The sequence below is a fragment of the Ischnura elegans genome, chromosome 8, assembly GCF_921293095.1.
Source record: "Ischnura elegans chromosome 8, ioIscEleg1.1, whole genome shotgun sequence".
Taxonomy (NCBI): Eukaryota; Metazoa; Arthropoda; class Insecta; order Odonata; family Coenagrionidae; genus Ischnura; species Ischnura elegans.
Genome location: NC_060253.1, coordinates 19075802 through 19086737, shown reverse-complemented (window position 1 = coordinate 19086737; position 10936 = coordinate 19075802). Strand labels below are relative to the sequence as shown.

The 10936-nt window shown below is 38.4% G+C and overlaps 1 protein-coding gene across 1 annotated transcript; it reads left to right on the top strand.

Annotated features, from left to right (window-relative positions):
- The first annotated feature begins 256 nt into the window (after positions 1 to 256).
- On the top strand, positions 257 to 10936 carry LOC124164102 (mediator of RNA polymerase II transcription subunit 4). The gene is made up of 6 exons (XM_046541273.1): positions 257 to 402; positions 680 to 794; positions 898 to 1017; positions 1121 to 1292; positions 7249 to 7371; positions 10185 to 10936. Exons 1-6 carry the CDS (start codon positions 332 to 334, stop codon positions 10376 to 10378), a joined length of 795 nt encoding a protein of 264 aa, XP_046397229.1. The 5' UTR covers positions 257 to 331; the 3' UTR covers positions 10379 to 10936.

Below are 10936 nucleotides of genomic sequence, written 5' to 3'. Positions count from 1 at the left end.
ATCAGTGAAGTCATGCAATGATTGCTTCACAACGCTATGCAATCACATGTAAATCATCAGATATTTTCCACATAGATAGAATCTAATTTTAAAAGCAGAATTAAGTGCTTTAAGTCATTTAAAGAAGTGATAATTATTTTAACTCGAAACACGAAAGAAGTCAAACTTGAATTTTCCCGCGCTCAAAATCGTTCTGCTTCTATCTGTCGCACATAGATGTCTCTGTGGTAACGGAATAGATGCGCACGGCTGAGCGCAATCGTAAAATCTGAAGTGTGTTGTTTATGTCAGAGTTTGACGTTTGTGTATTTGTGTGTTTATAAATGCCAGAATGACTGGAGCCAACGTAAGCACCTTAGAAAAGTTGCTGTCATTGATTGATGACATTGAACTTATCGCCAAGTAAGTTTTATAGCTGCGGATTGATGGTTTAGGGACTTCTTCCTTGACCGGGAAGGACATTTGGCCGGAGAGGTATTAGTGGTCAATTTTTAATACAAAATTGGCCGTTGATATCACTCCAAATAAACACAAATTACGAAAAGTTGCTAAATTCTGTAATTTGCGCACTCTCTTTACCATCAATGCACTGCCCACCGTGTCAATTAGTGTTGTACAAAATTTATATATTATTGGGAGTAATTATTCAGTTGTGGTTTTCTCGACACTTTATTGACAGGGAACTATTGGAAAACACTGTTGCCCCGAAGCATCAGAAAATATCAGTCACAGAGCATGGCCAGTTGACGGAGCTTTTGGTGGCAAAGGACAAAGAACTGAAGGCTACTCTTAAGGTTTGGTAGTTAATAAATGTATAATTATTCTTTTTTTAACAATTTCATGCTCTTCGCCAAGTACTTAAGTTTATTTAGGGATAATTGTTGAAAAATATTTCAGTTAGCTGCTGAGCAAGCTAAAATAAATCAGAAGATGGATATTTTGAACGCAGAGGTTGAAAGACAAGATCAAGAAATTCGGCAATTGCAGCGTCAATTAAAGGAAGCGGAGCAGATTCTGGTTGGTATACTGAATTTATTATATTGAATGAATGAATTTTTTATTTCCTTGTGTGAGGGTATTATCGAATGATGGTTTAATATATTTCTCTCCAATGCTTCAGTCTACTGCAATTTACCAGGCCAAGCAAAAACTTCAGTCCATCTCAAGAGCAAACAAAAGGCCCGTAGCTTCGGAAGACTTAATCAAGTTTGCCCATCGTATAAGTGCCTCAAATGCTGTATGCGCGCCTCTGTCCTGGCAGCAAGGCGATCCTCGAAGGCCGTATCCCACAGGTATATTAATTGGTCTACAAATCTAAAATACAAAAACCTCATGTGTTCCCAAACATCTGTAATGTAGGCACAAAATGCATAGTCGTACATGAAGAGCTCATGCAACTTCCCATTTTAGGGAAATTATTATGGATAGTTAACACTTAGCTAGATAAATAAACATTCTCGGTGTATTACTTTGGTATCTGCAGAAAACTGAAGGATTTCTCTTCCTCGTAAGGAAATCTATCCTTCCTGCAGAAACATTGAATTATGGCTTCGTTAGTAGTTGCCCACATCGGCCCAATGACATTGTTGGGATTCCCTATCCTCTCCCTGGAGGTGTCGTTGGGCTCACGTCGCAGTGACACCTATTCTTTTTCCTTCCACTGACCTTCCCCTGTTGAGGTGTGCGGGTGAGAAGTCTCAGACTTATAGACCCGGCCCTCGGGAGAGTAGCCCAGCGAGCCTGCCCTGGGTCCATGTTTCACTTGTATGACTTGGGTCCATGTTACCAAAAGGTTGGTTTGTGAGTAGAAGATAGCTTTTCATTCAACCATGCACAGTACTCAGTGGTCAGTAAAATACATTTTAATTTTGCAAAATACGAATTACTCACAAAAGATTGCAATTTTTGTACAAAATATAAACTACTCATGAAAATTGCATTTGAAGCACAAAAATAGAATGGGGTGGTTTCCTATAATTTTTAATTGCCTAAATGGAAAGATTATTACTCCTGGAGTACATATTTCACGCTTTTAGATTTTTAAATGATGATATCTATTTTTCGCGGTTAAATTGAAAGTGAGAATTTTCAAGCGGTCGAAAACGCGACGCGTAAGTATGAATGCCGGGAAATCTCTCTGTACAACGTATTTCTGGTTCCCGCTGCCGCCCTGTGGGGTGACCTTGAGGCGAGGCTTAGCGCTGATACGACGCAGGCTGCTAGCGGGTAGCTGAGTACCCTGCTGGCTGGTAGCGCTTGGCTTAAATAAGGATTATTAATACCTTATCAAACGAAGAAAACTTTCCGACCTTAGCCAGTTTTAATAAGTGATTATTGAGACATGTTTCCCTGAGCTCTGCGCCTCATGCATGCATTGGTAACCTCAGACGATGTATAACTCCTATCTTCTTGTATAGAAACTAGGTCCCTGTGATGTCACGTGGAGTGGCTTCGCATGGGCGCCAATCTGGCCCTTTTCAAATGAGGATAAAAATGGACCATTGCCATTCATCTAAACCGGTATTTCTATAACGAAATAATTTGTATATTATGAATACACTAATGGTGGGTAACGAATCGCAATCAATGCCTTTCGTTTTCTTTGATGAAGGAAACTACCCTATTGTAATTTCGTAATACTTTCTTATAATATATAATACATACCCCACTCATCGTCTCATTCTGTTGTCTCATTCATCTTGTTGCACGTAATGTTAATGTTGTTCTGAAATGGGGAACTTGCATGAATTTTTTTTATTTCATAGGCGGACAGAAAATTATTTGCTGAATACAACAAAGAAAACCGCATGTAAATCTGAGTTTTCCTTCGCGAGTTATTTAATGATAAATATAACGAATTTTAAAGCGCGGGAAAAACTCCCTCACCCCCCAAGCCACTGCCGACGAAGCCTCGATGACGTCAAAGGTGCCTAAACATCACGCGAAGCTATTGTTGTGATTGTTTGTAATGGTTGCCAGCAGTTGTGAGAGCTTCGTTTGTTAGATGTGTTGATTATTTTATATTTAAAGATAAATATCCGACGATAGAGGCTTGGAAGCCCTCGTATTTTGCATTATTTATAATATTAATATCTGAGTAAGGCCATAAAATATAAAACTGGAGCAGTTAAACCAAAAATTTGATAATACCTAAATAACATCGTTGTAGGAGTCTGAGCCACGGCCATTGGAAGGGGGATACGTTAATTGTAAGTTGATGTTATCGACGGCATATCATTCATTTAAGTAGGTAATTAGAACGATTTTGATGTTTACTAATGCCCGCTTAGCTTTTATATACAATAACTTCATCCGTTTATTCATAGGTACCGGAGAATTCGTCGTTTAGGACTGTCTGTGCTTGTATTATGAGGTGAATTCCAGTCAATGCAACTTTTGCTCGCTGATTGGAGACATCTAGGAACATTTTTGTGCCAAAATAGTGTTATTTTCAACGTGACATCTCCCGTTAAGCTACTGATTATAATCACAGTGCCAGTGGTTGTAATGCACAAAGTTTGACAAGGTTGAAAAATATCGGCCAAGAGTTATCAGTGTTCCATCGTGATTGAATTGTAAAAAGTGCTATTACGCTATCGATAAATGTCTAACAGTAGTGTAAAAATTGTCAGTGGCGTGCTAATCTCCGTTGTTCACCGTAGATATGACATTTCACGATCACGCTATTGAAATAAAAACTGTGTGTGAAGTTTGTTATTCCATTATTTCAACGAATAGTAGTGAGAAATGTCACCTGTGTCACTTGTGTGGGCTAATTTAAGGGTTTAAATCAGTGAATAAATAGTTGTATTCATCATAACGAGTTCTGTTATTGTAAGTTGTACGTGATGAATATAAGAATGTGATAGTGACATCCAGTTTTTGATAAGAGTATTTGCCTATTTCCCACTATATTTTTATGGTATATGCTAGTATAGGGTATTGTTTATGGATTTACCTATATTATTGAAATAGGTTTTAGCTTGTGTGTGTGTTGGCAGCGGAACCGATTCGCGATCTCACATGTGGATTGTGTGCAGACTGTTTTGCTGTGAATTCGTACCGTAGGGCGGATAGGACTACCTTCTCCGTTAATCCGGCGTTGCCAAATTCAACAGCACAGATTACTCTAATGTGAACAGCACAGCTTACGATCGTTATCCTCCAGTATTACAAGTTTCTTTTACAACTCAATTTGCCGCCGACGTATAGCAATAATTTGTCTTAACAAATTCCATGAGGGTCGTGGCATCAAATTTTGGTGTCCTAAAAAAAGGCTGGTGTCCTAACACCCCATGCCACACGCCTTTTAGGCGGCTTGCGGGGTATTATGTAGACGTAGATGAATTTCAGGTGTACTATTCGAACGAGTGGCAACGTTATCATCCATTTTTCTGATAACCAAAACACACGAAGTGAAACGTTTGTACTTCATCATCCCGATGCCGCATTATTAATATCCCAAGTAATAATCTAGGCACAATAGTAATAGGAAAACTTGCCCAAGAATAACAGAACAAAATAAAGTGACGATGAGCGGCTAAATACTCCCTCAAAACAAATTTTACACCATGCGCTCAGCGTATTTCCCTACTCCCTACGGTTGTTTAGGCACCTATGACGTCACGCCTGGCCTCGGCAACGCTCGGGTGTCTTCGCGCAGTGGTCGGCTCAGAGAAATTTTTCTCGATTTTAAATGCAATTTTTTTATTTCTTTTGATGTTGAATGGAGAAACTGAAGGTATTTTTGCGAGCTAATGTATCCATTTGACTTATTCAAAATAGTTTTCAGAGCAATCTACGACCCATGCAAGTTCCTCATTGTTAATTGGGTTGCAGATTGCGCAGTTGCTGTTTAATTTAATGATACGTGTACTGATAAAAATGTCTCTCATTGCGTAGAAATATTTTTATTGAGATAAGGAGAACCAATGCATGCCATGTGCAATCTGAAGCATTTGTGGGTGAAACAAAAGTCAGTATGCGATGAGAAAGTGACAGAATTTTGGGGGAAACCTTAGTGAGGAAAATTTGAATTTAGTCGATATTTTATCCGAAGATTGAAACCTATTTTAATTTCCAAACACAAGTGTAACAGTTTAGATCCTTAAATGTAAAGATATTATTGTTTTTAAATAATAAGTTTAAAGCTTGTAAAAATATTAAAATGTATATGAAAATCTAAAAAGCATTCCTTTAGTTATATGTACCCAGAAGAAAGTTGAATTATTACTTTCTTTTATAGCAGGCAATAGGGTAGTTTCTTCATCAAAGAAAATGAAGCGCATTGATTTCGATTCGTTGCCCACCATTAATGTATTCATGATATACAAATTATTTGATTTTAAAAATCCCAGTTTAGACGAATGTTAATGGTCAATTTGGAAAAGGCCAGATTGGCACCCATGCGATGCCACTCCATGTGACGTCACAGAGACATAGATGCTATACGAGTAGTCAGGAGTTTTACACCGTCTGTAAATTGATAAATTGTGATAAAATTCTGTAATGTGGTACTTATAATGTGTAATGAACTCACCAAATTTCATGAAAATTAAGTAGGGTCAGGTTGGCAGGTGTGTTGAGTTCAAATGGAATGATGAGTCATTCCATTTGAAATAAGGGCTGCCCATATAATGAGTTTCTCAAAGATTTTTCACAGTGAAGTGCAAGTTTTTTTAATTGAATAATGCAGTTTTGGAAAACTTAGTATTTTCCCTATTTTCAGCACTATTGCCTTAAAATATGGTGTACCATCTCATTTGCTCCTGACTCATTGAACTCTCCTGCTGCACCGCAAAGGTAGCTTAGAACCTCTTCTCTCAGCTCCTCTCCGATTCTGAATTGCTACCCGCTGAGGTGCTTCGTCAATTTATGGAAGAGATGATAGTCAGTTGGGGCTATTTCTGGGCTTTTTGGCAGCTATGTGACAGTATCTCATCCAAATTTGTTGATGATATCGGTTGTTGCAATTACAAAGTGGGGCCTCTGTTGTCTTGTAGTCTTCTGTAGGCATTGTTGGGACCCACCGTACACAAACCTTTGTATGCCATAAAAGGTCTGTGAAATTCTTGACTTTGCATATCTTGTTGACATAAGGGATCAATCTGCAGAACTCTTGAAAAGTCACTCTTTTAAGTTTCCAGCATTGTGTCTTTCACTTTCATAATTGTTTTGTCCAAAACCGTCCAGTGTGCTGTTTGTAATGGTCATCTGTTCGTCTGTCTTTGAATTCTCTCCAGAAATTACGGAAGTCTTGTTCACTCTTGAACAATACTCCATAGACTTCACACATTTCGGAATGAGTGTCAACCAGCACATTATTTTTTTTGCTTTGAAATGATGATTCATACCTAGCAGGAGAAGTGAGTGAAAGCTCCATTTTTCATTTTTTGAATAGTGGGACCAGCCTCTGTGATATCTTTATGGAGTCACCCGCAATTCACAAATTGTGCGAAAAATCCGCAGGGAAAAAAATCATTCGCCTTGACCAGGATTCTAACCTGGATCCCCCGATTTCCGGTCGAGTGCTTTAGTCAGTTAAGCTAACAAGGCATCAGTCATCCCTGTGGAATTCCCGGAATAGTCCTCAAATTTCCACAGGGAAGAGTGATGCCTCATTAGCTTAATTGGCTAAAGCACTCGACCGGAAATTCGGGGATCCGGGTTTGAATCCTGGCCAAGGCGAATGATTTTTTCCCTGTGGATTTTTGCACAGTCCATCATCAATTGTTGCCAAGATTACAGTTATCATTGTAGACGGTTTGCCTGGCCGGAGACAGAGGGAGGAGGAACCAAGCTAAATGCCTGCGTCACCAGATTCCGCATTATTCCTCCGGACTGTAGCTGTATGCAAACCTTATTTACCAGACAACCCTCTTAGCTGCAGCATTGGTCATATGTGTAGAAGCAGTGTGCAACATAGTGTTTATGATGTGATGTGATGGAATATAAGAACTCATGTTTTTAGCTCTTATTTTTACACTTTTGTGAAAAAAATAGCTCTGAGTATGTTCTCAAATATTCTTCACCATATGTTGTTTATATCATGAATTCAGTACCATTTAGAGTTTTCATTTAAAGATAGAGTACCAATTGGTGGCATGACTTTCCAAGCATTGCACTTTCCGTGGAAGGAATGTGCACTATAATCATTGTGATAGTGTAGGCTTTATATTCCTACTTTTGGAATTTAGTTTTGGTGAATAATGTTGTCGTTGGATTTCATGTGTGCCTTGTCACTTTCAGATATAGAGATGCGTCTTGGACTTCTGGGTCGTCTCAGTGACCTGCCCATAAATGGGCAACTTCTTGTCCAGCAGCAGCAGCAACATCAGCAAGGTGGGCTTGATGGCTTGCATCGGCCGACTGGTGAGTGTGTTGCTGATATCCTTCAGCGAAAGCTCAAAGGAATAATAAAATACTGTTGCTGCCAAATTTCAAATATCCATTTTATGCAAGTAATCCGTCACCAAAAAAGACCCAATATGACTAGTCCAGTGGGAGGTGTGTGTCCTTTAAATGCAGCAATTTGCAAACATTATCAGGGAAGGGGAGAACGTACTCCAATTTTCAAAATAGTTAATAATCTGTTGTTTGTTTTGATAATGCGTGATCAATTAAAGGATTTATATTATAGTATTGATTTTTCTCCAAGGAAAATTTGTTATCTGTGGTAATGGGAAATATTTTTCTCATTGCAAAGCATAATGCTGATATCGCTACTGAAATTATTACATCCTTGATAATCGGTGATTTTTATTATCTGTCTCTCTCGTTTTATCCGTGATCACGGACATCTCGTTTCATCCGTGATCACGGACAATCAGGAGTTGACAGTACATCAAAATCTTTGGTATTCAAAAGTGTAAAGTTTTAAATCTTAAGTGAAGCTTTGGAATCCCATTCAAGGCAAATAATTTTTCCTCTGTAAAATATATGTATATGAAATCATTGGACTTAAATGTGCAATTTTTCGTGATGACATAGGTGTGCGTTTGGCTATGCCATTGTTATTCCGAGAATAGTAGAAATTACAATGGAGATTATTGTGCTGTGAATTTAGCATTTCATTCCGGTAAATTCTTAACCGTTGATTGCCTGAGCTTGTTTGTCTACCCAGAACATACTATGCAGTCATTAATGGATATTAAGTTATGTTGAGAGCAAAAAATGACTAGCATTCTAAAAATTGAATATTATTCTTTAGTATAGCATGTATTCATTAATACATAGCATGTTAGTAATTTGCTTGCATTCCATTCAGCGGTAGTATAGGTACAATGGATAATTTTAATGAGCAATTGCTGCATTTTTAAAGGAGGTTTCTGCTACTATCTTTAGCTAAGATCTGTCCCTTAAGTTATATGACCAGTGTCTAATAGACTACTTATTTGATTTTTAAAAGAAAGAACGTACGTACATCAAATTATAACTGGTGTATTTCTAGGTTCAGTGATGACTCAATAGCTATTTTAATGCCAATAACTTTTTCACTGTGAGCTATAGTGCTCACAGAGTTTCTGTGCACTAGAGTTTCTCTGAGCCCAATTGCCCATGGTAGAGACCTTCTGATTGGCTACAGGCAACCAATCCTGTTTACCAGTTCTTGACTCGGCTCGTCTTTCGAAGGCGCAGAAAGTTTATTAAAAAAATTCGTAGAAACCTGAAAATCTATGGACTAAAAAATGACCCCCAGAATGGACTGGTTTCCTTAAACTGGGTCAGGGCAGATTAACTTCGTTTTGAAGCCCTTTCTGGGTGCCCCTGCGGAGCACCCCGCAGCCTTCCTTTCACGGGCGTACGCAAGTATCTCAAGGGTTCATGCCCATGGCACTCATAAATACATTACCTGCTAAAGAGTTTTTCCCAGAATTTGAAGTGCTGGAGCTTCATGCGACTACGGGACAAGGCCGCTTCTTAGAAGAAGTCATTTTGGTGGTGAAACTAAGGGGGTGAAAATTTGCCGAGGTAGAATTTCTATTCCATGGGTTTTCCCCCCCCCAAACCTAACTTCAGACTATCAATTGGTGGAATGCATGCGTTCGAATCAGTGTTGAATTTTTATAATCAATGAACCATGGGTGAAAACAAATAATACATTTTAGGAAAATGTGAAAGAAATTAAAATATTGCATGTATTTTAAGTGTTAAAGAATTCATTGGGAGTCCATTTCAGTATGACAAATAGCATCTGTTTTAGAACTTCGTAGGATTTGGAAATGAGTAAGTTTTCATTTCATAGCGGTAACTGCAATATCTGTAATTAACTGAAAACACCATAACCAATGAAAAAGGGATATTAAATACTGCAACCAATTTTTCAAATGGCTATGTCATTCAGTTTAGAACTAGAGCTCACTTTAAATGATGTCAATACGAGTGAAAAGCTGTTTTTATGGAATTAAATGTAGATGGATGAATTCTTAATTCTTGTGCAGTGATAAATATATTAGCATTTATGATAATTAGCTGGAATTTGTGGATGTATTCTTTTCAAGCGGCATTGCATTTGCTTTTGGCGATTCTTTCATACTGCCACTTTCGAAAGTTTGCACCTGGCGCACACTAAGTCAAGAACCGGTATATGGAATTGGATGGTGGCAGCCAATAGGAATGCCTCTACCATGGGCAATTGCGCTCAGGGAAACTCTCTAGTGCACAGAAATTTTGTGAGCACTATAAGAAACTGTATTTCAGCACATTTTTCTGGTTCCCTCAGGAATTCATGTACAGAACGAATCTCTGAAAGATGTCATTAGCAGATTCATAATGATTATCATCATTATAATGATAAACTCTAGAGAGAGAAGATGGTTCAAATTGTGATTTTGTTGAGTGCGCAGATTGGAAAATTGTGAGTTTTTATATTTGCATCAATTAAGGACATTCTGATATGAGTAATGCCATTAAACTTGATGGCGCTACTTGTGAGAGTCCTCAGATACAACTCATAGAAAAGAAATATTAATCTTTCAATCTTTATGTTGCTATGAAGTCGTGAATGCAGTGCTTCATTGTAGCAACCAGAAAAATGTGCATTTTCAACAAATAAATGTTGTTACCAATTCTTTTTGGTGCTTTGAATCCGAATCTGGTTCTAAGCTCGAAAACCATTGGTATCAAGAGCGGAAGAACTGAACCATTCCATGCCTAGCTAAATGTGTTGTATCTATTGTTTGCAGAGCCCCCAAATTCGCAGCAGGGCACCTTCTCATGGCATCCGTCCGGCGATCTGCACATGACTGTCGGGGGTGGCCCCGGTGGAGGGGGAGCTACTGTTGCCATGGAAACTGGTCGTGGCCACAAGGAGAATGTGGAAGATGTGGAGGTCATGTCCACGGATTCGAGCAGCAGTTCGTCGAGTGACTCTCAATGATCCGTACATGTGGCATCGCATTAATCGTCATCTTGTGATACCAGAGACTTATTTCTATGTTGAGTCATCATCTAGTGGAGACTTTGGTTTTTGTCCACTTTTAGCACTCAGATGAGTTATCCCTAACAGTGATGGCTTCAAGAGTGCATCAGCTTGAATATAAAGAGGAATTTTGTTGCTGTCTATGCTCAGATGAATGAGGAAGACGAATGGATGTGTCACTAGGTAAATGTGGACAAATTTACTACATATTTACAGTTGCGCATCAGGCTGCAGTCGAGGTAAAATCATTTTCCTCGCCTGATATTGATGAATCTCCCCAATCGGGAATGTTGTGAAGTTTTAGTTTCACATTTCTTATTTTGAATGTCATCATTGTAATTACATTTTTTCTCATTGGGTATTGGTTCTAATTTAGTGGAAATTAAAATTTTCTTGTTTTCTAAGAAAGACTGTTACAATGTCCGTACTTTAATTTATTCTGACCAGTGCTCATTATGCTTATATAAACATTAAGTATAATGACACCGTTGTTGGCAAATAAAAGTGTAGAAATTA

Bases quoted from the DNA above. Each gene is read 5' to 3' on its own strand.
- LOC124164102 (XM_046541273.1), top strand. From the start codon at position 332: ATGACTGGAGCCAACGTAAGCACCTTAGAAAAGTTGCTGTCATTGATT. The intron at 1,018-1,120 runs GTTGGTATACTG...CCAATGCTTCAG, and splicing joins AGGAAGCGGAGCAGATTCTG to TCTACTGCAATTTACCAGGC. The intron at 7,372-10,184 runs GTGAGTGTGTTG...TATTGTTTGCAG, and splicing joins TGGCTTGCATCGGCCGACTG to AGCCCCCAAATTCGCAGCAG.